The 27,952-nt window shown below is 34.3% G+C and overlaps 1 protein-coding gene across 2 annotated transcripts in view; it reads right to left on the bottom strand.

The window, feature by feature from the left end:
- Window positions 1-832: 832 nt before the first annotated feature.
- TET1 (tet methylcytosine dioxygenase 1) overlaps window positions 833-27,952 on the bottom strand; it is a 108,637-nt gene continuing 81,517 nt past the window's right edge. For both annotated transcript variants that reach the window (XM_015246702.3, XM_072971404.1), the window contains 7 exons: window positions 16,812-17,023; window positions 14,004-14,154; window positions 13,564-13,650; window positions 10,667-10,756; window positions 8,577-8,714; window positions 5,716-6,064; window positions 833-2,466 (listed from right to left, as the gene is read on the bottom strand). In XM_015246702.3, the coding sequence (XP_015102188.2) occupies window positions 1,454-2,466; window positions 5,716-6,064; window positions 8,577-8,714; window positions 10,667-10,756; window positions 13,564-13,650; window positions 14,004-14,154; window positions 16,812-17,023 (2,040 nt within the window). In that variant the 3' untranslated portion in view covers window positions 833-1,453. The remainder of the gene's footprint in view (window positions 2,467-5,715; window positions 6,065-8,576; window positions 8,715-10,666; window positions 10,757-13,563; window positions 13,651-14,003; window positions 14,155-16,811; window positions 17,024-27,952) is intronic.

Here is a 27,952-nt window from a genome sequence, read left to right on the forward strand (position 1 = left end):
AAGTATTTCATTTAAATTTCTTGTTCTAAATGTTTTGTTTGGGCAATCTCTTTTGTTCTGCTATAAAATGAGTCAATAAAGGAATGGGAATAAATAAAGGGAGGACTAACTAAAATGAATGGAATGCTTATTTTCATGTTACTTAGAAAAAGATGAGTTAACACTTCCCCAAAACCAATATGCTTAGATAAACTATTCTGGCTTAGCTCTTAATGGACAAACCATATGTATAATGCCATTCTTACTGTTTATTTGGGGTGTGGGGTGTATGTTGGTGATACGAAATCTGTTTTCCAAAGATGTCTACAGGAATTTTATTTTTAGTCTGTACCAGAATGACTTTCAGAACAAATAAGGCCATTTGGGGTGGATAGGGTTCTTGCTATTTAGTTTTTGTATTTTATCACCTTGAAACTTTAGAAGCATTTGACTCTTTGGAATCCTTTTACGTCCCACCTCCTTTTAGAAAAACCTTTCATGGATTATATTGAGAAAGCTGGGGTGAAAGTAAATTAGGGCCACTGTTGCTCAATGAATCAGAAGAAACCACTCTTACTGAGTTCCAAAGAAAGGAATCAATATTGGTGATATGCTTCCTAATTCAAATTTCAGAGAGAATTAACAATTTTTGCATGACCTAACTATTTTATATAAGTAGCTAATCTTTGAATGAGAAAGGACACATTAAAAAAAAAACACAAACCATATACATGATTAGAATACATATTGCAGTTAACAAGATGGAACTCTACACAGCAAGAATAAATGATTTCTCTTGTATGCAAATATGCACAAACAATAAACAATAGGATTCTTATACTACACTATTTCAAGTTACTTTTAAAAATAGAAAGTGCTTTTAAAATATATATTTACAATTTATGAACAGCCTCCAACCATTACTAACAATAATGAATTATTTTATACAGGAGAGATATTTTAAGAGAGAAAACATTTCATTGGTTTATTTCAAAGGAATATGCCGATTTTCTAGCAATGATTGGAAGATGTTGGAACAATGGCACCATGAAATAATAATTCAGCTTATTTTTGTGTCGATGTGGTTAAGCACCAGGAGCTGTGTAGAGTTAACACTGTGTCTTAATTTTACATCATAGTACATGAACCTGTTAAAATCCTCTAAAAATGACTCGTTTCATAGTAAACAATTTAAAGCACCAAACTGAGTGATTCTATCAAGGTTAACACCTAACCAAAACATTTCTTTATGTATTGAAAACTATAAAACTTTTATTTTTGCTTAAAATGTGCACCTTCTACCAATTGTCAAAATATAGTCACAGTTAAGAAATACCCACCCCAATTTTTTTTTTTTTACCTCAGCCTTCAAATGGGTGAGATGAAGATATAGTAAACGACAACATGACTTTCTTTTAAAAGCACCTTGAAAAAATACACTGCACTCGCAAAGGCATTAAGGGGAGAAAAGCCTTCAGACCCAATGGTTATAGGGCCCCGCAACATGTGTGAGAGCGTAAGGGGACACGGTGACAACATTGTCATGGGTTAATGTTAATGCTTTATGAGAAGGAATCTGGTTAAATTCATTCACTTCAGGGAACAGTTCAGGACCCTCGTTAGCTGCCTGGTCTTTCTGCTCTGAGGCTTTAGTTTTCTTATTCTTAGCTTCCTTAGCCTCGAACTTAATCTTGTTTAGTTCGAAACCGTGTTGGGGCTTATTCAGGTTTTTGTGCTGGTAGAAGACAAGCGAGAGCCGCGTAGGGTGATTCCGGTTGGGGTGTTCGACAGGAGTCGTAGCATGAAGCTCTCGCCGAGCGCACTCAATCAAAACGGAGCCGTGAGAGGGCGCTATTGCCACCCCACCAATATTGGCATCCAAGAAGATGTGCTCGCTGTCTGACCAATACTCCTCAATGTGGGGCAATTTCTCCTCAGCAGGTGACAAGGGGTCGTCTGATAAGGGGTCATCTGATAGAGGCTCATCTGCTTCAGAATGCTGCTCATCTTCTTCCACCAGGGAGGAGGCAAGTTCATGAGGAGAAGTGATGAATGGGGGCTGCTGGTTTGGCTGATTAGAAGTTAGCTGCTCAGATGGACCAGTAGGAGGCTCAGAATAACCCAGGGAATCTGTCATGGGAGTAGACAAGGTAGGAAGAGGAACCATTTCACCAGGTTGTGCAAATCCAGTGCATTCCCCAGCAGCTACGTTAGCACCACTGTGTCTTGCAGAAGGCACTGTGCAGTGGGGATTGCTACCTTTTTCTGAAAACCCGTAGGAAACTGATGCATCATTCTTAAAAGGAGCTGTTGTGATCGAAGCAGTCTTAGGACACCAGGAGAAACCTGGAGCTAAGTTTGCTTCTTTCACTGGGTGAGGAATGAATGGGGTTGGTGAGTAGATTTTAGTGTTGTCCGAACTTTTGAAGATAAGATGGGGTTCAGTTTCACTTTTTATTTCAGGTTGCAGGGTCTCTGTTTTACTCCCTAAACAGAGAAAAGGACACCAAATATGAAGATAAATACAAACTAGTTTTGGTAGTTGTTGTCTCTAAAGTGTATTTTTAAAGAGAAGTACAAAGAATAATAAAACAAAACACTGATGATGGCAATGTTGGCTAGTTTTGTTCTATTATTGTCTTTCTTTATTGTCTGTCTTTAAGGCTAACATATGCACACATTAAAAACTGTAGGTAGTTTTGGTATGTTTTTTCCACCCAATATTTTTTTCTTAAAGAATTCTTTCCTTTGGAAATAATTATAAATAAATTCACAAATTTAGCCAGAAGGATGTCCATTGTCTAAAATAGTAAGATGTTAGAAATGACCTAATTGGCTGTGAAGTAATACTTAAACTATACACTGGAATACAATGCAGGTGATAATACAATGACAAAAAGCAATATTTAACTACCCAAAGAGTGCTTTAGATACATTTTAGATACTGCATGACATCATTTGTTGAAAAAGTAAAAATAAGTAATAGTTTACAAAGATTTCTGGGTAATCAAAGCATCATAACTGGCAAAATTAATTATTAGGTAAAGGAAAGTCACATAAAAAAATTATCGGTAACCCTCAGAACAAGAGCAGTTAAGCTGTTTCTTCTCACTAAGTAGGTAGAGCGTTATTATGACATTGGCCATTGTGGGTCATCTGCCCTGACACATTTATCTACACTCACATCAAATGGAAATATTTTTTCTTGAGGATATTCTCCCTGTTTTGAGGTTCTAAAAAAAGATGTTTGAGAGGCAAAAGCAGTAGATTTTAAGGACCAAGAAATAGCAAAAGTAAGATTGGAATATCTGTAATTTTCCCTCAGATGATACAACCTGGAGACACGACAATTCTCATTTCTAAAGAGAATCTACACATAGGACCCAAGGAGTGGTATATCAAAAAATCCATCCTACTATCTATGGCTGCATCTACTATTAGAGGTTACGTTGTCAACAAAATATAAATCCCAGGAGGGAAAGGTTTTAAAAAGTGGTGAGTCTTAATGATTTGGATAAACCTTTAAAAAAAGTTCTTATGGGTAAACTAATGACAGTACAAGAGGTTATGGCCCAAATATTGTGCATATGGCTTCTTACAGGGTATATATTATATTTTTAAAAATAGCATGTAAAGATGCTACTGGGGAATGACACAAAGGTGAAAATGTTATGAATGCTATTAACAAGCAGTATGGGGGGGAAGGGTATAGCTCAAGTGGTAGAGCACATGCCTAGCATGCCAATCCCCAGTACCTCCACTGAAAAATCAAATAAAACCTAATTACCTCCCCCTTGAAAAAAACAAAAACAAACGGTATGGAACCAGATATATGAATCCTAAAATAAACCTAAATAAAATATCTGTAAAGTGGAGCTACAAGGAAAAAGGAATGATTATTCTCCCTTGCCTTGCCTCTTTACTATCTCTTTACTGAATCTTTCCCAGTGTTATAGAAATGTCTGCACTACTATTTCTCTCACCTTAAAAAAAAAAAAAATAACTTCTCTTAAAAATATAAAAATCAAAGATGTTAAAGAATATCCTGTAATTCTAAGTCTGAGTATCAGCATAAAATCATGGTGTATTTTTCCTTTAGGCTCCTTGGAGGAATGGCTGGTTTTAGATATGGGGCAGGATTATATAAGATGAGCCTGGAACATCTTGTCAGAACAGAATCTAAGAAAGTTATCAAAGACAATCAGGGTCAGGACAAAAGAATCAGAAGCCAGCTTCTGGGATTCTACCAATCAAAGATAGGAGTTTGAATTTAAGCATCTGAATTTGAAGTTTAAAGCATTTTCAAATTTAGTTGGAAGAAAAATCTACTTAATATGAATTGAAACATAAATTATGTTTTTAAAAAACCATGAGATCAAAATGATACTAGGTTTTTTTTTAATTGATCACACTGTAAGATGCTTGGAAAATAAGTTGTATTCTTAAAACTGGTGAATAAAGGCAAATAGCTAAGCACTTACAATAGTTTGATTTCCTAATATGAGCCACACCTCAGAGTTAACAAGTTATGACAAGGACAGTATTTCTTTTTAAGAGGAGATCAGAAATTAGAAGAAGAATGACAAACTTTGTTAGTTTTTTTTAGGGGGGTGCATAATCAGGTTTATTTCTTTCTTTATGTTTAGAGGAGGTACTGGGGATCGAACCCAGGACCTCCTGCACGTTACACAGGTGCTCTAGCACTTGAGCTATACCCTCCCCCAACTCTGTTACTCTTAATGATACAGAACATGTAAATCTTGACACTTGTTGCCTCTTTATGATCACCCTACTTGACTATAATTTCAATCCAGTAACTGGAATGTTTGGTCTGAATCAGATCATAACCTTTCTCTATTCTGAAATCTCCAGGAACCTTCCTCGCACTCACAATATAGGCCAAAGTCTTTACAGCAAACTACAAAGCCCAAGATGCACTGCTCTGACGTCCCTCCTACCTCTCTGATCTCACGCCCTACCTTTCTCCCCATTTCACACTCTGCTCCAACCACCCTGACCTCCTTACTTACATCAATTATTCCAGGTAAATTCCTGACTCCTGAACTTTGCACTTGCTATTTTTACTACCAGGAATGCTATTTCTCTGAATAAAAACACTGCTGATTCTTACTTCCCTTAGGTCTTCACTCAAATGCTTCCTTCCTGGTGAATCCTTTTTTTTTTTTGACAACCCCATTTAAAAGAAATTCTCTCACAGCACCATCTCCCCCTGCTTTTTCACTGTTACATTTCTAATACCTAGAACAGTCCAAAGTGGTGCTAAGTAATGTTTGTTGACTGGATGACTAAAATTGATGCTAAAGTTGATCAAATAAGATCTGTAGTGAAGTGATGTCATTTTACGTATGTTGAGAAGGAGCAGGGCTTTAAAATAGCTGTGGAACTATAAGGACTCTTTTTTTTTTAAACATATATAGAAAAAAAAACAAGAAATACTGAAGGTTCACTTTTTTGTTGACTTAATTTTGGCAAGTATGTAGAAATATAATCAGTGTCTTAGTTTGAACTCTATGTAAGAATAATACTTCTAAGACTATATAAGAATTAACTGGATTGATTGACATCTAATCTAAAGTTTGTCCTTTCATAATGCCTTATTCCTAAGAGAGTAGAGCAAACATGAAAGAGAAGAAAAATAAGATGCAAAGGGCACGTGCAAATCCTTCTGCCAATGAAAGGTGTGCATAGAAAATTAGCAGTCTACATGAGCCTTACCGAAAAGTGGCAGCGATGAAGCCTTACTGTTATTTGTCATCAAATTATTTTTCCGCTTGATTCGAGGAATAAATTTCTTCTCCACAGCCCTTATCTTGTGCGCGAGAACCTCTGTCATCATTGCTGCTCTCTTCTTCCCAGAACGGGGAACTGGCTGAGTAAAACGTCTTCTTTTCTTGGGGCGGGGTGTGAGGACCTCGATGGCCCCAGATTTGATCTTGGCTTCCATTCCTTCCCTTGAGCCAAACTCATCTGTGTCTGAAAGTTTATAAAGAGGCAGCACGTGCAGCTGTTCATCTTGAGGAATAAAACCCAATGAGCGGTTATCTTCTCGGGTTAAAGTACAGACCTGATAGAAGAAAACATGAAATGGGAAATAGAGATCCTGCACATTCATCGTAGTTATTCTTATCTTCTTACTGTTGCCGTTGAGAAAGGGACCTATATTTCCACTTAATTTTCAATCGGCTACTACTGCTATTTTCATTTTGGAAAAACGTTATATATCAAGCCGCTCAATGCTATTGAGTTGAAGTAACTCAATTGTTTGTAAGCTGACCAGTGTAATTTTTTATACTGCCCCCTCCAGACCAGTATAATTACGATTTGATTTTATAAGTGCATGATATTATACATGTTTACATATTTTATAATATATTAAATATTAAGGCTTCTTTTTGTTACATTCCATCTTCTCTCACTGCCTAAGTTAAGTAATGGTTACTGAATTGTTCAGTGCCTGCATATTAAATACTAACTAATAAGAAGATACTATGTTAGCCTATACATCACATTATTTCTTTTCTTTTTTTTTACACACGTTTCATTCTGGGACATATTATTTCTTAATATTTAAATAATGTCACATTCTTTGGATAGAGATGGCTTAATTATGGTGAATTTTCCATTTACTGTATTTTTCTCTAGAATTTGTTTTCACTTTTGCTTGTAAGTAGAATTTGTCAATTGATAATTTTTTTCTGTCTTCCTTGTCAAGATGATTTTTTTTCCACTAAATAAATTGACAGATATTAATAAAGCAAGAGAAGAAGCACAAGAGATTTCTCTTTCTACCAGGACTTACATTCTAATACTTAAAAAAATTAACTAAAATGTTTTATTTCAGTAAGTTTTCTCCTGCTCCATTTGGCTGCTATTCTAGTTAGCAGCACATCACTAAGTTTGCCTGTCTTTCTCTTGGATGTGAAACAGGACTTCTTAGGAAAATTCTGGCTTGAATATAACCTATCTCAGCCTTTTCCTTAGTAATGATAATTAATTTTCAAATGTCTTTAAAGATCCATTGAAAATATATCCAATGGTTTAAATAAAATGCATTTATCCAAGAGCTATGATCTCCTTCTAAGACTGCAGAGTGTTCCAAGACTAGAAATAAATAAAATAGCCAGATTTGATTTCTCAAGGCTGATAGAATTTGATGAACACAGAGGGTAAAGTAAGCTAAAGGTTTTTAAAATCACACTATTTTCTCAATATCTATAGTCACATTTACCAGCAAGACTTGAAACATTGAACTTTTTTGGGTGTAATTTATTAATAATTTTTAAATAGTTATGTTAAAAATTAGAATCTTTTGCCCACAAATGTTTTCTTCATTCAATTTCTTTATTCACAGAGAGACTAAGAAGGGAACAAGGACTAGGAATGAGCATAATTACAAAGGCTACGGAAACAGACAGGGTGGAAGGAGAGCTGGCAGTAGAATTTCAGAAGTTCAGGTTTTCAGAGATGGGGAAATTTGGTGTCACACCAAATTCTAGGTACGAACCTCACTGCATGAGAAATGAGAGCAGTGAGAAAAACAAGCACTGAATAATACATAAGAGAAGCACAAGGGAACAAAAATTGAGTTAAACTTTGAACCTAATCCAGCCTGATCCCTAATATTCTATAATGAGGGATCTCAGGTAAAATGTACTAGTTCAACATGATGTTGAATCACTCCTTGGCTAAGATTCACCTGGGTGGATTTACAAAATTTCAACACGTGCAAATAACATTGGTCTCAGAGACCAAAGTCAACATCAGTAAAAGAGTATTACAGGCAAAAAAGATATTTTGGCCCCTCAATCTATTACTGACAGATCTCACTGATCAAACAAGGAAGGCTGCCTTTGAATGGAACAGATTGTACACCTCCAATCAAACTGTAACAGTCTGTCTCATGTGGGGCCAACCAACTGGTGTAGTGCAGAAATGGAGGCAATCACTCTCTATTAATCTCTGTTTTACTAAGTAAGAAGAAAACTACTTGAGGCAAACTCAGTTCCCTTATAAAAGGACTATTGCATGATTTTTTTTTCCAGGGTCTTCTCCCTACTTTGAGTATCTCTTGATTGACTTCATCCTATGGGCATGTGATTCTTTTCATGGCTATAAACATAGCATATGCACCTAAGCACAAATATTTCTGCTAATTTTAAAATATTAATATAATTTTACATCTACTGCCATTAAAAACCAATACATATAAAACTAAATTTGGCACAGTTCCCTGGCAAAAATCCTGAAGTATAGATGGCAGGAAAGAAACATTAAGTTGCTTAACTTCCTACCTACCAGTTTGATAGCACAAAATGGTTGCTTTGAATAATCATGTACCACTACCTCCCAGAAAACCTACTGCAATGAAATAACGCAAGACTTTCATCAAAATATTTAAGGCTGGTTCTGTAACTTTTTGGAAGTGCTTCGATAATAACTTAAATAAATACTAGTGATAAACACACCAAGTGGAACAGACCATAAAATCTAATTTGTTATAATAATTATCTTTAAGGATCTCAGCTGAAATATAGAGCGATGGAGCTTTTAATATCAAGAGCCACTCAGGTACATACCACTGTACTTCCATTATTCATGTTATGAATGTCCCTGTGGGGGTGGGCACAGAAGTCTAGGCAAGCAGTGACCCCAGAGAAAGGACGACCATCTTTGCTGCCAAGCCGACATTCTCGGGCAACATGTTCATATGCCACCTGAAAAAATAAAAATATGACCCACAGTTTTAAGAGACAGAAAAGAATCACCTTTAGTAAAGAATAAGAAGTCACTTTTTGACAAAGTTCCTAAGTTAGTTACATTTTGTAATTTCAGAGACTTCTGACACTACAGTATATTATAGCAGTGAATGTTTAATAATATTCAGGGTAAAGAATTTGAAACTATGTGGACTAAAATGACAATCACTGACTGACTGAAGGCAGGGTGAGGACCTTAATACCGGCTGGAGGTGGATAAAGAAGTAGAGTAGCCTAAACTATTTCAATAGGAGGAAAGACTACTATAGTAGATTAATCAAGTATGCAGTTTTCAATGTCTATAAAAAGTAAATGGACATTTATATTGACGAACCAGTATAGAAGGGAAATTTACAACTCTTTTTAAAAGGAAACGTTGGAATTTAACAGCATGTTAGTCATGACAGTACGAATAAATATTTTAATTAATTTTTTATAAAGTATTTTTGAAATACGGAACCCTGGTTATGTTTAAAGTAAAGTATTTACACTTATTTTCAACTCTGTCTGATATTTGATTTGCAGTTATTTTCTCCCAATCTGTTGCTATCTTTTTACTTTCTTTAAAAAAATGTGTTCCCTCTATCCCAGTTTTATTGAGATATTACTAACATGACGTATTTAAGCTTAAGTTGTACAGTGTGATGATTACATACATATATGTATTACAAAATGATTAACACAGTAAGTTTAGTTAACATCAGAATCCATTCACATAAGTATGATTATTTTGTGTGTGCAGCTACAACACTTAAGATCTCTGATTATAAATTTGACACAACACTGTAAAATGATTATGAATCAATAAAAATGTAAAAAAAAAAAAAAAAAAGATCTCTGATTATAGCCACCAAGCTGTGCATCAGATCCCCAGGTCTTACTGATCTTATACCTGGGAGTTTGTACACCTTGAGCAACATCTCCCCATTTATCTCTCCACCCATTTACTTTGTTTGTTTGTTTTATGAGGGAGGAGTAATTAGGTTTATTTATTTATTTATATTTGGAGGAGGTATTGGGGATTGAACCCAGGACCTCATGCGTGCTAAGCATGCACTCTACCACTTGAGCTACACCTCCCCCTCCGTCCACTTTCTTAATGATGTCTTTGAAACACAAAATTTTTACATTTTGATGACCTATTTTTTTCTTAATTTCATTTCTGGATTGTCCATTGCTAATGTATAGAAATACAACGATTTTTGCATATTGATTGCGTATCCTGAAACCTTGCTGAACTCACTTATTAGCTATAATAGATTTTTGTGTGTGCTTTGTGGGCGGGATGCGGGAGTGCAGATATGCAATTTCCACATACATTATCAAACCATCAGCTGGTAGAGATTATTTCATCTCTTCTTTTAATCTGGATTTCATTTACTTGCCTAGTTACCCTGACTAGAACCTCCAATAAAGTGTTTAATAGAGGTGGTGAGAGTAGACATTCTTGTCTTGTTATTAGGCAAAAAGCTTGTAATCGTTCATCATTATGATGTTGATCCAATCCCCTTCTATTGCTAGTTTGTTTGGTGTTTCCCTTAATTATGAAAGAGGGCTGAAGTTTGTCAAGTGCCTTTTCCGCACCTATCGGGACAGGTGGTCTTTGTCATCCGTTCTGTTGATATGCTATAATACATTGCTTAATGTTCTTGTGTTGTATCTATCACGTACATCTGCCTTTATAAGTTATTTCTAGAAACAATCATAATTTTATCACTTTGGGAATTTAATTCAATTACCATAATAGGAAAACTTATTAAATTAGACTAGATAATTTTTTAAACCTATCTGATGAAAATAGATCAACACTGAAATTCAAATGTGAAAAAAAAAATTCTATCAATAATAATTTTGTCTAGCAATAAATTTCAACCATGTTTAAGAGTGCTGTATAAGGTCCCAAAACATACCTGGTTATGGTAAGCAACCGGAGCATACTGCTTATAAATTGGAGCTAATTCTGTAGCCAAACTCTGTAAATTATCTTCAAGATTTTTTTCCTATAGGAAAAGACAGTCCAAAAAAGTTGTTTCATAGTAACATGAATTATGAATTTATATAAGATATGAAAATGAACTATATACATCATTGCTGGTGTGTGGTTGATGCACAATTCATACTTACCCTGATAAATGAGCTACCATAGAAAATAATATGGATTGTTTTTGTAAAAATCTAAACTATTATTGTCATGCTTGAATTTAGTCTTTTAAAATTAAAATTCTATGTTACCAGCTAATGAGAAATTTAAATGATGTTAGAGGTAAGTAGCAAAACTGCTCATATTGCTAAAAATGAGAACTATATTTTATATTTATTCAATAGTACAGAGCACTTGAAGTAAATCAAGACAACTTCCCTGCTAGCAAGGGGAGATATGGGAGAATCCTGACACAGTGCAAGAAGTTTCTATAACAGATGGGAGAGCAACACACATAAGGTACATACTTCATATCAGAGCCTGTGCTAAAAGCTTTAAATACAGTAAGTAGGCAATGGGTTGTCTGAAACCAGTGTTTTCTACATATTGGCTACATATTGAGGAAGATCTAATGGAATTATGGAGAAGCCATAAAACCATATCAAGAATCTGGATTCTAATGACAGTAGAAACACTGACTTTTTCAAAGAAAAACTGTCGTGACAAGAGTATCAAAAATGTCACTGATGACAGTATGAGGTATGAAGCAGAGAAAGGAGCCTTTGGCAGCAATGGCTGGAAGACCACTGTGATAGTTTTTCAGAGATGATTATATACTAAATCAGTGAACAGTCACATCAAGGGAAGGCAAATGAGAACTGACAGCAAGGCTGAAGGAGGGACTTAAGGTTTGAAGGCTTCTGCCTTATTGGAGATTTGGTGGAAGCTAAGAACTCAGAAGGAAAACTTTCGTGTGGATCAGTTCACTACTGGTATGCAGCAGACTATTATAGAAGCCAAAGCCACACAGCAATGTACACGTGGGAGGTTAATTCTTGAGTGCTTTTTACAAGCCTCAGTTTTGGCAACTGTAGAGTATCAGTGATAATCCTTTTGGTTTCTTACATTTATGTTGGTGCTTTCATTGAAAAAGAAATTCATATACATAGGGTCTATATCTGGATTGTTCCATTCATCTGCCTACTTAATGTATCTGTTACTTAATGTAACAATAAATATAGTCAGGGAAGTCAAAACCCTATTTTAAAAACACTTCCTGGCTATATTCACACATTAATTATTCCATTTACTTGGGGAAAGCATCAGAATTATGAATTAAATACCTATTAAAAAGATTTTATTGCGTATTTTAACACTTGAAATAGTGAGAGGGATAATTGTGGCCAAAAAAACTCTTGGCCAACTCCAATTCACAGAGCAACCAGAGAGATTTCTTTAAAAAAAAAAAAAAGACAAAGAAAAAGAGCAAGTGTAATTAGATCACTCTCTGCCTTAAAATCCTTTAATGATCTTCCAAAATTCTTGACATGTCTTACAAGGCTGCTGATGCACCTCACTCTCCCTTGCCTGCTGAGCTTCAGACTGGCCTTTTGTCAGTTCCTGAAATGAGCAATGCTTCTTCCTGTATCGTAAACACTACATAAATGTTACTCACTGTTAAGAATAACCACAAACAAAAACTAATCTCACATGAATTATATAATAGTTCTATTATTCTAGAATAAACATTTAACCGTCATGTAGTATTATTAATATTTCTGTAAACTAACAGCTTCATTGCATAGTTTTTTTGAAAGAAAACAAACTGGTTGATTTTATGGGAGAATTGACATCTCATTATCAAGTGTTCTGACCTTCAGGTATTTTGTATGTCCCTTACTAAATTTTTATAGTTTAGTTTTCTCCCTAAAGGTCTGATAAATGCCTTGTTAGATTTCTTCTCAGGTACTTTATCTGCAAAAGAACTCTCTTTAGAGTCATCTCTTTGTTTTATTGCAATAGATCAGAACTCTAGAAAATACTAGATACTACATAATTTTGATTACCTCTTTAAAGGGATTATCGTCTATTTATTCTGAGCTTTCCAAAAGATGTTATATTCATTGTATTACAGATGTAGTTGGATTAATTCCTACTGTTTTATTTTGTTTTCTAATTATTCTGTAACCTAATGATTTTTAAACTACCTTTGCTGATTTATGAATGGATTTTTTTCTTTTTAAAGATTTTTTTCCACAACTAGTTCAAAAGTTATAAATTCAATTTCTATACACTTAAAAAAATTTTAAACATACACTTTCTCCGATATGTTTTACTTACAATATCTAGAGCAGTGTTTTCCAAACTGTGGGTCATGACTCATTAGTGGGCCATGAAATCAGTTTAGTAGGTCACAACTAGCATTTAAAAAAGAAATGAAATTGTATAAAATATATTTTACTGCATCATAGTGATTCTTAGCAATAACCGTATATGATATTGACTTTGAATGTTTTAATATTATCTTTGTTACATATAATAAGGCTAAGTATTGTTTTGTGATAGTTTTATTTATTTACTTCAATATATATGTATATCTGTGTAGTTGTTTATAATATAAAATGTTTTTTACTCTTGGTCACAGCACAAAGTTTGAAAAACACTGATCTTGGAGTTAATCAGTATCTAAATCCTCCCCAATCCAAACAAAGCATAAAACATCACCACACTTAGTTCCTGTAGGTGCCCCACCCCCTCCCACTGCCTACCCACCCCTGAATTGATATGAGTATGGAATTATACTTACAGGTTGTTATTTCAATTAAAAAATGTAAGTATTCAACTTATTTAAACTTAACAGTAAGGTTGACTAATTTCTTTGCTCACCATGGCCTCGTGTTCCGGACAGATTGGTTCCGGTTTCATATATCTTCTTTCTGGATTACGTCCTTTAGTAATTCTTTCATAGTAGTGCTGTGGGTAGTAAACTTTCTGAGTCTTTGAAATGTTGGCAAATTGCTTTATTTATTCCTCCTACTTTGGCTGGGGATAAAATTCTAGGTTCTTTTAACAATGATTCTCTTTGGGGTTAGGGGAGAAGGAGGAAAGAGCCAGGGACAATTGGAATTTGGGTTGATAGTTGAAGACTTTACCTACATTATTTAGAATTTTAAACTATTTACTTATATATATATATATATCTATATATATAGTTACTAGTTTGTCACTATTTTTTAATATTTAATTTTTTTTACAATTTAAAAAAAATTTTAAAGGAAATTACTTAGACATTCATTGTGAAATTCGTAAGTAAAAAGGACACTTACGTGTAAGGGAGAACTTGGATCAATTCTAAATCTTCTAGGACTTGGGCTTCTACCAAATTTGCAGCCATTGAAATACATACTCCATGAACAGCCAAAAGAGAAGGAAGCTCCGCAAGTCTCCGGATCAGTTCCTTGACATGTGCAGGTACGACTGTAAGATGGTAATTGCAAGGGAATGAGCTGATAAATTAAAGCTGCCAAACAAGTAGAAAAATTAGCCATTTATTTATGTTGTTGAAATAATGAATAGGAAGGAGAGAAAAATATAGTTTAACTATTGGCTCCAAGACCTAAAAGTCAACACCACCAATAATGGAACAAATTGACTTAAACCCTAATACTGTGACTTGACTGTAGTATTCTTGCCAGTAAAATTCCTGAGTTGAATTGAATCAGGGAGAAACAATTAGACTAACCAAAATTGAGCAACAATGAGCCAAATGAGCCTGTCCATTTCAAAAAAGTCAATGCTATGAAAGACAAAGACAGACTGACTAAGATAAAAGAATTAAGAGACCAAAAGGTAAAAGAACTCAATTCATCAAGCGTGTGTGGGGGTAACCTATGAGGTATATTATTGGGAAATAAATGATATCTGCAAATGAACAGTGGGTTAGAGAATAGCATTCTATTAACATTAAATTTCCTGGTTTTGATTATTAAACTGGTTATGTAAGAGAATGACTTCATTCTTAGAAAATACTCTGGGAGCTATTACTTAGGGGAAAAAGTCATAAAGTTTGCAATTATCTCACAAATAACCCAGAAAGAAAATATAGAAAATCAAAATGATGATAATATGTACATTTGTGTGTATGTGTGACTATGTGTATAAATGTAAATGTAATAACTGTTAACAATAGAGGAATCTAAGTAAGGATATATAAGAATTCACCGAAGTATTTTGCATCATTTCTATAAGTATAAATTTCAAAAAACAGTGATATGCTGGATGTATATTGAGGTTAATACAATAGAACTTATTTTATGGATTCTTGGGAAAAATAAAAAAGACAATACATGTATATCCTTTATTATTGTACATCAACATAACAAAATAATTAGACATTTTAAAATGATGTATATATACTTGTTGACATTAGAAAGATAATAAAAATATGATGAAACATTGATTTTAAGAACAAAGGAATGCTCTGGAAGGCATATAAATAATCTTGTGGGGGGGTAGGTATAGCTCAGCTGTAAAAAAAAAGTGCATGCCAAAAAAAAAAAAAAAAAAAAAAGTGCATGCCTAGCATGCACAAGGTCCTGGGTTCAATCCCCAGTACCTCTGTTAAAATAAATAAGTAAAAGTAAAAAAAAGTAAATAAATAAACTGAGTTACCTACTCCCCAAAACAAACAAAAACCAATAAAAATAAAATATTAAAAAAAAATCTTGTGTGGAGGTTAGAGAGATGAAATATTTTGCTTATATTTTGTATAATGATACTTCTTTTTAAAAAAAGGAGAGTGAGACCTATGAGGAAAAATACACAAAACAGTCTTGAAGAATACAAAAGTAAAATTGAACAAATGGAAAGAAAAAACATGTTATGGGGAAGGGAAGGTTCAATATCATAATGATGTCAGCTCATTCTGAGTTAATTTAATGCAATCCCATTAACAGTATCACTAAATTTATCTTAAAACTAGAAAAACTGATTATAAAGTTCATTTGAAAGCACAAATGTAAAAGAATAACAAAGAAAGCTTTGAAAAAGAGCAAGAATGGTGAGCTAGCTTTTCCAAATACTGAAATATATTATTATGACCCTATAATTAAAAAATGTGGTACTAGTACCTAAAAAGACAAGACAGTGATACAGAATTCATATACAAGAGAGGACTCCACTGCATATGTAATTTTTGTATAAAGTAGTATTTCAAATCAAGGGGAAAAGAAGTACTCTTTAATAAGTAGTGTCAGGATAAATGGAAAAAAGCATAGAAATGGACTTCCTCTTCTCTTCTGCTCAGCATAAATTTTAAATGCCTCAGAGATTTATGTTTTAAAAATTCACCATTCAACAAATAATAAAAGAAAAATGGATGAGTTTTTCTATAACTTGTACATGAGAAAAATGTTCTTAAATATCACTCAAAATTCAGACATAAATAAAGGCAAAGATAGATACAGTAAATCACATTAAAAGAAAACCTTTGCAAAATATGATGCAGCAAAAGTAAGAAGACAAACAAGGTGGCAAAAGCATTTAGAAATTATATCACAAAGGGTTAATAGCCCCAATATGTAAAAATAGAGAAAAAAATGAACAATCCTTTAGAAATATGGGCTAGAATAATTAACAGATGGCTGACCAAAAAAAACAAAAACGGGCAAATGCTCTAAACAATATGAAAAAATACTCTTACAATATGAAAAATGCAAATCAAAGTAAATTGATGCCATTTATCCACTATTAAAAGGGCGAAGACTCAAGCTTGACAACGTATTAATTTGAAAACTGTAGGAAAACAAATATTCTCTTCCATTGCTAGAGGAAATGCAAAATAGAACAATTCCTTATGGAGGAGCTGTTCCTTTATGGAAAAATCCCTCTCCTCCAGACTCTAGTGAGAAGAGTCAGATATCAAGGTGGGAAGAAAAGAATATTCTAAAGGAGAATAACCTAAAATGGTTTTAACTCACTGTGAAACCAAGTCTCTTTTTAAAGAAATGTTCACTATTTTTAGTTGCACAATACCTAAAATTCTGTTCTCCCATCTAATACCCGTAGTTGGCAGTTAATTTAATATTCTATAATAACATCTGAATGGCAAAGCAGTACAAAACAGATTTGATTACCTTTCATTGAGAGTGCATCTTCGGTCTGTCGGATGACCATTGTACGACTTCAGATTACCGGTAAGCTCGGAGTACAATCTGTCAGCCATCGGGAGAGGGATGCCGTCCCATACCATGATGAGCACCACCATCACAGCTGTTGGACAGTGGTGGCCTGTACGCTGTCGGACGAGGCAAAGAACTTTCTCCTCGTCGCTGCTTCTTCTCAAAACCTGCAAAAGCAGAATGCATTCATTTATGGAAAATAAGAAACCTAAAGTCAAATGCAGTGGCTATTGCTTTTAAAACTCTGTATCATTGCATTTTAGTTTTTAAAAAAATTACTGTTTCTTAAAGGGTTGAAGCCTATAGGACCTTCAGTTGTCAGACTAGCTGCCTCACACAACTCATCAAAGGTATCCACGGTTACTTGACTGACAAACAGGCAGAACAGAAATCTGTGGAAACAGTCTGTGTTTTATTTCACTGTTGATCCAGTATTGCGAAACAGACAACAGAGGATCCCATGGAAAAGAGCCCAATTAACTGCTCTGCTCCTCCATTATTGCCACAACAGGACAAATCTACCTAAATGGGGAGAGCCAGGGATTCCTAACATTACAAATAAACTTGAGCACTGAAATTCAGTATCTGAAAAAAGTTATGGAGCTTTTCCATGGGTGAATGGTTTTACCATATAGAATAATTAATATATATATAGCAATATTCCTGCAGTTCTTGCGATTTTTCCATGCTACCACAAAGATTTATCATACCCATCTTATCATAAGATTAACGTGGTCCAGCTGACATGGTGAATGCAAATTATAACAATTCACTTTGAATATTTATCCATTTATCTTACACTGCATCATACCAATGGGTTGCTTAAAAAGGCTTCCAAAATATTTAAAATATTGTCCAGTGGTCCTACTGTTTATCGTAAAAGATTACATTAAAATGTTGACACCATGTAAAATCATCCAACTATGTTTAAAACTCCCTCCACATGTCACAAATTTACAGAGCAGAGACACTTAACTGTACACAATCAGTAAATGATTAAACTGCCCACCCTTGTGACAAGAATGGGGCACCCAATAACATAAAATTCCATTTTTGTTGCTAAAATAATATTACAAAAACTTGAGATGAAACTTCTTAAGATGTTAGTTACCCAATATCACTTTCTTCTGTCTCTCCAGATGGTTAACAATCATTGCTACCCAGGCATCCCTTGAGTAGAGTTGGCTTTAGGACCTTCCCCCTAAACACAATTATTTATATTAAAATTTTTTTCTATATTTGTATGTCCTTTTACAGCCAAATAAGAATACATTTGCTTTCAAATATGCTCAAATGTAAAATGATATTGTATCAAACAAAATTACATCAGATAATTTTCTTGTTGTCAAACCAACAATTAAGTTATCATGATCCAGTCTTTATATGGGAAATGCTAAAATGCTATTTATTGTGCGTGTGCTTTTTCCAGATTTTCCAAATTTCCTTCAGTGAATACTAGAAAATTAAGGAGATCTAGGTTCAGTAAGTTGCTTTAATTATTGTTACAACATGTATATTTATATCACCCAGAAGTCCTATTTTAAATCCTAAATCCCAAAAATGATATTAATAGGTGAGTGGGGTCTTTGGGAGGTGATTAGGTCATGAGGGGGAAGGCCTCATGAGCGGAGTGTTTCTTTAAAGTAGACCCCACAGAACTAACTCACCCCTTTAACCATATGAAGATACAAAGAGAGGAGGGCCCCACCAACCATGATGGCACCCTGATCTAAACCCCAGAACTGTGAAAAATGTCTATTTTTTTATAAGCCATCCAGTCCAATATTTCCTCATAGTTTAAATGGAGTAAGACAAGTATTAAACCCATGTAAGACTTCTGAAAACTGTAAAAACATTGTTGAAAGAAATTAGAGAAGACCAAATAAATGAAGAGATACCACATTCATGGAATAGTTGTTACTATAATGATGTCAATCTCCCCCAAAATGATTTCGAGATTTGATGCAAAATCTCAATCAAAGCCCTATCAGAGAAGGTTTTGTTTTGGGTGGAAATTAACAAACTTACTGTAAGGTTTATATGGAAATGCAAAGGACCAAGAAGTACCAAGAAAAGGAACAAAGACAGAGAAAGTGATTTAATATCAAGATCTACTCTTAAGCTAAGTAATATAGTCCAGTACTGGTGAAATGACAAATAAAGAGATCAGTGGAATAAAGCAGAGTGCAGGAGATCCATATAAATATGGTCACCTGACTTATGACACAGTTGACAATGCAGTGCAATGCAAAAACAGTCTTTTCAAGAAACATTAGCCAACAGAAGATTAAGAAAGTATAAAGGCAAGTAATACAGTGGAAGATATATTTCTAACACAATTGACAAAATATTCTTCCCTGAAATATGTAAAGAACTTCTCCAAATGAGTAATAAAAACACAACAGAAAATTGGCCAAATAAAATTAAATAAGCTCAACAAAAGAGAATATCCAAACAGATGATCAGGATATGAAAATATGCTCACATTATTAGTTATCTAGTAAAGTTACAAAAAAAGAATTAAAAGCACTACATATGTTGGTGGTTATAAAATGGTATAACTGCCATTGAAAACAGTATGAAGTTCCTCAAAAATTAAAAATAGAACTACCATTTGACCCATCAATCTTACTTCTAATATATATCCAAAAGAATTGAATGTAGGGACTGAAACACATATTTGGATACCCATGTTCATTGCATCGCTATTTAAAAGTCACAAGGTGAAAGCAACACAAATGTCCATGAACAGATGAATGGATAAACAATGTGATATATGCCTACAATGGAATATTATTCAGATTTAAAAAGGAAGGCAATCTTGTCACATGCTACAACATGGATGAAACTTGAGGACATAATGCTAAGTAAGCCAGTCATGAAAAGACAAACACTTTATGATTTTACTTACACGAGATATCTAAGGTAGTCAAATTCACAGAAAAATAAAGTAGAATGAATGGCATTAGGGGCTAGGTGATAGGAAAATAGGGAGTTATATATTTAAGGGAGTTTTAGATTTGCCAAATGAAAAAATGTTCCTGATATCTGTTTCACAATAACATGAATATACACAACATTACTGAAATGTACACTTAAAAACATGATTAGAGGAGGGGAGGGTATAGCTCAAGTAGTAGAGTGCCTGCTTAGCATATACAAGGTCCAGTACCTCCTCTAAAAATAAACAAGTAAACCTACCTCCCTCCTTCCCACCAAAAAAAAAAAAAAAAAAATTAATGATTAAGGTGGTAAATTTTATATTATTTTTGTGTTATTTTACCACAATTTTAAAAAGGAGGAAACAAACCTCAAAAAAAAAAAAGCACCATACACCCAGGAATGTCTAAAATGAAAAAGAAAATGTCAAGTGTTAGTAAGAATGCAGAGCACCTGGAACACTAATACATTACTCATGAGAATGTAAAAAAAGATACTCACTTTGGAAAACTGTGTATTAGTAACAGCTGAAGCGGTATGTAGGCATATCCCCACAATTTAGCAATTACATTTCTAGGTATATAAAAAACAGAAATGTATCCTTATATTTCCCAAAGACAACACAACTATTCATAATTACCCCAAACTGATAACAACCCAAATAAATGTTAATCACCAGAAGAATGGCTCAGTAAAATTTAACTATTCATAATAGAACACTAACGAGCAGTGAACTTGAGAATGACCTACAGTTACAAACAACATGGCTAAATCTTACAATCATAATGCTGTGAGAAAGAAGACAGATGCAGAATACATACTGCAAGACTGCATTTATATATAGTTAAAAGCAGGCAAAATTAATCAATATCTTAGGAGGCAGGAGAGTCGTTAGTTGTAGGGAGTGGCTAGTGACTGGAAGAAAGGGCAAGTAATACTGAATGTTGGTTACACTTAACGTGTGTACGCTTCAGAAAAATTCTGCGACCTTAGGATTTCTGAAGTTTTCTGTACCTAAGTTACAGTAAAATAAAAAGTGTACAATAACCTAAATTTAAAACAAAAAAACCAGAAACTGCTCAGTCTTTATTGGCTCAGGACATTTTAGCAAGTTTCTTAACCTTTCTGTAGTAGCACAGACCTAGGATCTAATACATATTAGCCACTATTTTATGTCTCTTTGCTTTATTACTGCATACTTGGCTCCTGAGCACAGAACTCGACTCATGGAGACTCTCATCAAGTATTTGTTGAATGAATGGTTAAAAACCACAAATCTCAATGTGGTTGTATTTTATGAAAACTTCAAAAACTACATGTTATACTAGTAAGACAGAAACTCACATTTCAGGGACAGATGTAAATGATACTAATATCCCAAATTTAAAAGCTTTTGGCAAGAATCACATTATTTTGTACCTGGAACAATATAGCTGGAACCACATGACAGACTCACTCTGAGTAAGTGGTATATCCAAACATCTGTGAATAATGTTCATGATTACTGTCCTGTCATCTTAAAATATTTATTCTTATACTGTTATGCAATTGATATATCCTATGAAACATCATATAGTCATTGAGCTAAAAACATACCCAAACTGAAAATGTTGGAATGAAGAATGTTCTAAATAAACGGCTTTTGTAAATACTATCTTGTTTCTTCTTATCTGCTTTATTTAAATTTAAATATCTTAAAATTCACTGTTTTAATGTATGCAATTCAATGGTTATTAGTAAATTCATATATAATTTTAGGACACTTCCATTCCCCCCAAAGAAATCCCAACAGCAGTCATGTCACATTTCTACCTTTTCTCAGCTACCATTACTCACCACTGCATGGATATACCACTTTATGTTTGTCAATTCATTGGTTGTCATTTGGATTGTTGTCACTTACCCTATTATAAATGACGCTGCTATTCATGTAACAAGTCTTTATTTAGACATATATTTTCATTTCTCTTGGGTTTATACCTAGGAGTAGAATTGCTTGGCCATATGGTAATTATGGTGATCCTTTTAAGGAAATACCAGACTTTTCCAAAATGGAGGAATCATTTTACATTCCCACTAGGAATGGACAAGGGTTCCAACTTCTCTACATCCATGCCAACACTTTTTACTGTCTGTCCTTTCCTATGTTCATTCTAGTGTGAGGTAGTATCTCTTGATGACTAATGATGTTGGAGAAGCCTGCCCCATCTGGTGGGAGGCGGAATCACTGCCTGTTTGTCAACATAATCGTTATAAAAATAAATGTGAAAAAAACAGCAACTTTTTACTGATCATGGAATTAAACTGACAGCAATTAAATATGTATAACCACCTGGCATGTCTCTTAAATTGCACTAAATGAATTTGGGAGCACTTGGTTTGGTCAGAGGCTGAGAGCCTGCAGGCACCTATGGCTAGATCCCTGGCTGGAGGGTGCAGGAGCCTCCCACCCTGACTTTTCTGAATGGACATACCTTCCATTGATCAGAGAGTCCACTGGCACATAGTCCTTTCAGAGCAAACAGAGCCAAGGCTACAATGAAAAGGTTGATGCTGAGAAAGAGAACTACAAGGAGAAAACTTTTGTTGACAAGGACTGGGCAAGGGACTAAGTGGAATATTACCAGGTTACAAGGCTTGGATCTCTGGCTGGCTTCTTGAGTCTTCTGAGCCCCCGAGTGTTGGCTCTGTGGAAACGTTACCAGCTGTGGCTTCAGGATTGACCTGCTCCAGTGTCTGGGGCCTGACTGACCCAGGGTGGATACAGCAGGGTTTGGCCAAGTCTTTTTTTTTTTTTTTTTTAAGTTTCTTTTTTTGAGGGGGAAGGTAATTAGGTTTATTTATTTATTCATTTCAACCGAAGTACTGGGGATTGAACCCAGGACCTCGTGCATGCTAAGCGCACACTCTACCCCTGCACTATACCCTCCCCTCTCTGGTTTGTCCAAGTCTTGAGGGATAAGGCTTCCACCTTGGAGACCAGGCTTATATGAGGTGTAGGTGCTGGTCCTTTTCTGGCAGCCAGTTCCTGTGCCTTGGTGATGGTCACCGATGACGTGGACACAGAAGCCAAGTGATGGGGGTGGGGCCTGGAGTTGCGTTTGAGACGGTGGGTGTGGGCCGATGTGCTGTGTCAGCCAGAGGGTGGGCCTTCTGTGGACAAGTTAAGTACTTGGGGGCTTGTAGGCATAGTGCTGGCTGTGGAGCTGCCCACTGTGTGCTCTGGAGGGCTGTGTGCTCACAGGGCCATTTGCACTTACTGGGGATCTGAGCCATGTTGAAGTCACTGGCAACTTGCTCCCTATCGGCGCCTGCATGCTGGGTATTCAGTGAACTGGCTGGAGGGCAGATGCCGGAGTGGGAGATCTGGGTGTCCTGGAGTATATGAGGTCAAGGGTACCATCTGCAGTTGCTTCTACGCCTATCCCGTTTTCCCTGCTGTGACTGAGTAGAGTTGGGCTCAGGTACCAAAGTCATTTTATTATTGATTGTCCTTTTATTATTGAGCTGAGTTATTTTTATAATCCATATACAAACCTTATCAAATATTTGATTAACAAATATTTCCCCTCATTCTTACTTTTCTGTAACCTTTCCTGATAGTCATTTGAAAATTTTGATGAATGCCAATTTGTCTTTTTCCCCCCTTGTGCTTTCGATGTTTTATTTAAGAAAAAAATCCAAGTTCCCACAGATCTACAGTTATATGTCTAACAATTTCATAGTTTTAGCTCTGATATTTGGATCGATGATCCACTTTGAGTTAATTTTCATATGCATTGTGGTAAGAATCCAACTCATTTTTTTTGTATGTTGATATCCAGTTGTCCCAGCACCTTTTGTTGAAAAGAGTATTCTTTTCCCAAGGAATAGTCACGGAATTCTTATTGAAAATCAATTGATCATAAATGTGAGGGTTTATTTTCTGACACTCAGTTCCACTGAGCCAAACTGAGTCTAGCCTTATGTCAATATTACACTTTCTTGATTACAATAGCTTTGTAATACTTTTTTTTTTTAATTTTATTTCTCAATGGAGGTACTGGGGATTCAACCCAGGATTTTGTGCATGCTAAGCATGTGCTCTACCACTGACCTACTCCATCCTCTGTAATACATTTTAAAATTAAGAAGTCAGTCTTCCACCTTTGCTCTTCTTTCTCAAGATGTTTTGGCTATTCTAACATGCTATACTATTAACTTAAGAATGGACACTCATACATTTAGAGATGATACTGAGAAAGTAAAAAACATCTTAAAACAAAATGACCAGTAATTGAAGATTGGCATGCTCTAAGAAATTATCCCCATACTTAATATATTTATTCCTGTGACTACTACACTCCAAAACTCAGTATCACAGAGAAAACTGAAGCAGGATTTCAACAACAGAAAATGTCAGTCTTTTTAAGGAATGTATTCAATATTAACTTTGCTGATTATAATATCTATTTAAAATTCATTGTATTGCTATCACTTAATATTTCTGCATTTCTCTCCTATGTTTAAATCCTACATTCTGCTATTTTAACTCAATTTATTATCAAAATCATTTGAACAAAAGTTCTGGGGAGCTATTAGAGTGATGTCTAATTATACCTTCCTCCTATAATTTCTAGAGAAATAAACATCAAAAGCAAACATCAGGTAAAAAAAAATACTGCTGCAACCCAATTTGGAGAAGGAAATGAAGACTATGCTCTCAATTTTGCAAAGTAGCTGATAATGAACAAAAAGTTTCAAAAGAGCCCAGTTTGAGCCCCAATTTAAAGAGAAGTCTTCTACGCAGAAGAGACGTCAAAATCCATGGGTAAAAATGTGCAATGGAAATGGAATAAAGCAATTAGATGATGAGTTCCACTAAACTCTAAAATGAGGTATAGAAAATATATGGAAAGCAGAGCCCAAGAACCCATCAGTATTAGCAGATTACATCTCCATTTGTCATAACTGATCCAACTGTCTACTTAATAGGAGTATATTTTGTTCTATGTTAATTGTACCTCAGTAATTTTTTTAAAAAGGGAGAAAAACATGACTATCTAAAGCCTATTTAACTGAATGACAAGTCTAAGTTACTTAGGTATTTCATCACAGTTTATTTCATTGTAAAGTCTGAATCTTTAAGATGTGATAAATGACAACTAAGTATAACCAAATGATCCTGGATTGGATTCTGAATCAGGACAGTATTTTTTTTTTTCTTTTTCCATAAAGGATACTATTGGATGTAAGTCCTAAAGATTAGATAATATTGTATCAGCATTGATAATTGTCCTGAGGTCATGTAAGACAATGTCTTTGTTTTGATGAAAAACATACCAATATATTTAGGAGTAAAGGGCATCATGTTTACAAATTAGTGTTAAAGGGCTTGAGGGGGAGGGTATAGCTCAGTGGTAGAGTGCATGCTTAGCATGCAAGAGGTCCTGGGTTCAATCTCTAATACCTTCATTAAAATAAATAAACCTAATTATCTCCTCCACCAAAAATAAAGGGGCTCAGAAAAAAGAGATGGGGAGGGGTAAAAAAGAGAGAAGGCGGAAGAGATAAAGATAGAGCAAAGGAAAGATGGTAAAAAGTTACATTTAGGAAATGATAATATACAGTATACAGGAATTCTATTCTTGCAACTTTTGAGTAAGTGAAATTATTTCAAAATAATTTTAAGTTAAAAAGTATTCCTATGGTGCTGGCTAAAGTTTTGGGACATTGTGTATTATATTCCCAGTACAAGCAAGCACTCAAGGCCCTCAGAAATGGACAGGCTCCAGGACAATCTTTGTCAGAAACAATCTAAGAAGAGTAAAGAGTAAGTCCTTGTACAACCTGAAGAATAAAAAATGGGGGAATTTTGTAAAGGAAAATCTCACTTTTCTGTTAAACTCAATCTGTGGAACAATGAATATTCAATGTATATTGTTTTAGATAAAATCAGAAATAAATCAATGCAACTATGAATTTGAGTAAACCAATTAGTAGCCAAGTCCAAAATACTGTCAGGTTAGTAAGAGGTCATTTTGTCTTAACAAAACATGCTGAAAAATAATACCATAAGTGAAATGATACAAACCCAAAATTGAATGTAAAGCATCATTTTCACTAAAGGGAAAAATATGAGCAATGCTTTTTTCTACTGAAATATTGTTGGGGGGGTAAATGTAAGACATTTGTGAGAGGTTTGTATGAATAAAGTACAAAGTAGAGCCACACTCTTTCTGGAGAAAGTGGGAAGGCTTCACAGAGGAGACCTTCCTTAAAAGACTAGAAAGCGTTTGCCACCAGAGAAAAGATAGTACAAAGGCAATTCTAAGATTTTTGGAAAACAAGCCCACAAGGCAACAATGTTATTTAAGGAAGAACTCCACCAATTAATTGTATCCCCACCAGATGGCTTCTCTGATTATATAACTTCTTAATTAAATATATATATTTATACACACACACACACACATATATATTTGTATCTATTATATAATATTAGCTCTATTTCTGGGATCTCTGACATGAAGATAATGCTTGTTCTGTTCTCAAGATGTAGCTCAAGGGTCAACACCTCCCCAAAGTCCTTGCTGGACCCTCACCTGCAAAAGTTAGTCTCAGTTACCTTTCTGCTCCATCTATATGCCATTCTCAAGCAGGGAAGTGATAGGGGAGTAGTAACTAGCATATTGATGATTGCTTAAGTTGTGGGGGGAAAAAAAAGGATGAGAGCAGTTTCTACTATAGCAAGCTAACTCAGCTTCTAGTCTTAGAATATTTATACAGGTAAGAGAAAAAAATATTGAAATAGCTTTTTAATTCCCCTGCCTCCAAAAACTAGAGAACATTAGATGTATGTACATTCTTGCCTTGTATAAAACAAAAAATATTTGTAATGTTGATGAATAGTATATAGGCATTTAATTATTTCCCAGTATAATCACTAATTTCCCTTACTTAGACTTCATAATTGTTCTTTTGGAAATACAGTATTTTGTTTATTGGATCAGAATCACTACAATGGTGTGTGCTGGTACCTGTGGACACTTGAACATACAAAGGCATTGAAACTATTAGTTATACATACTAGAAATAAAGATGAGAATTTAGGTCAAATAGACAATGTGATTAAAAAAATAAAAAGAAAAAAGTGGTATTATAAATAGAATACTTTTTTTAATAGACATAACAATCTTTCTAGAAGATTCAGGGGAATCAAAGAAAAATACGTTGGATTTTTAAAGAGAATAAAAAAGCAGTTCCTTATAAATACTGAAGACTCAACAGCTTTAGTATATACCAGCAATAACCAAATAGAAGTTTGATTTAAAGTTTTAATTAAACATAGCTGTGAGGATTATCTTAAGGGAAGTGCATGTAAATAATATTTCAATTAAATCTTCCTAGATGGAAGATTAAACATTAAAAGATTTTGATTCTAGCCACCAATTTGTTCCCCATTCTACATTTACTTAGCCTGTTTCTAAAGTTCATATGAAAAAGATGTTTTTAAACAAAGGAGAGGAAAATGTCCTATGAATTTAAAACTTTTCTTCAAAGCTATAGATAAAAATTCAGTACCAGGCTAGGAGTGGTCTACCTTAAGGGGTTAACGAACAATGTCAACAAAAATGGACATGTGGAAAATGAAATGGAATTTAAAAATCAACAAAAAAAAATTCAAATTAACTATTAGATCAATACATAAAATTATAAAAACATGAGACACAAATTTTATAATATTAGGATGGGAAAGGCAAGATGAAAATCCTCTGAAGGCATAGAGAAAGTGACAAAAGTTTGACATGCCAAGAATTTCAAGCTTCTGTACAAGATAACAGTCAAGCACTAAAGCTAAAAGAAAATGTAGTATTAAACAATGGCAAAGTATATGACAGAAGTATAATTATTTACAAAAGTAAAAACTAAACTAAAAAAAAAAAGGTTATGAAGAGTGAATTAATGGAAGAAATACAAAGGGCTAATAAATATATAAAGAAACCTAACTTTACTAGTTAAAATGCAAATTCAGTCAAGATACTGATTTTTCACTTACTAGGTTAACAGTGTAAAATGGATTCCACCAGTAAATTACTGTTTTCTTCTATTAATACTTTTTAACAACAATGAGAAAAAGATTTATTCTTAATACAAGTATTATAAATCAAAAATCT

This window comes from Vicugna pacos, chromosome 11, assembly GCF_048564905.1.
Source record: "Vicugna pacos chromosome 11, VicPac4, whole genome shotgun sequence".
Classification (NCBI taxonomy): Eukaryota; Metazoa; Chordata; class Mammalia; order Artiodactyla; family Camelidae; genus Vicugna; species Vicugna pacos.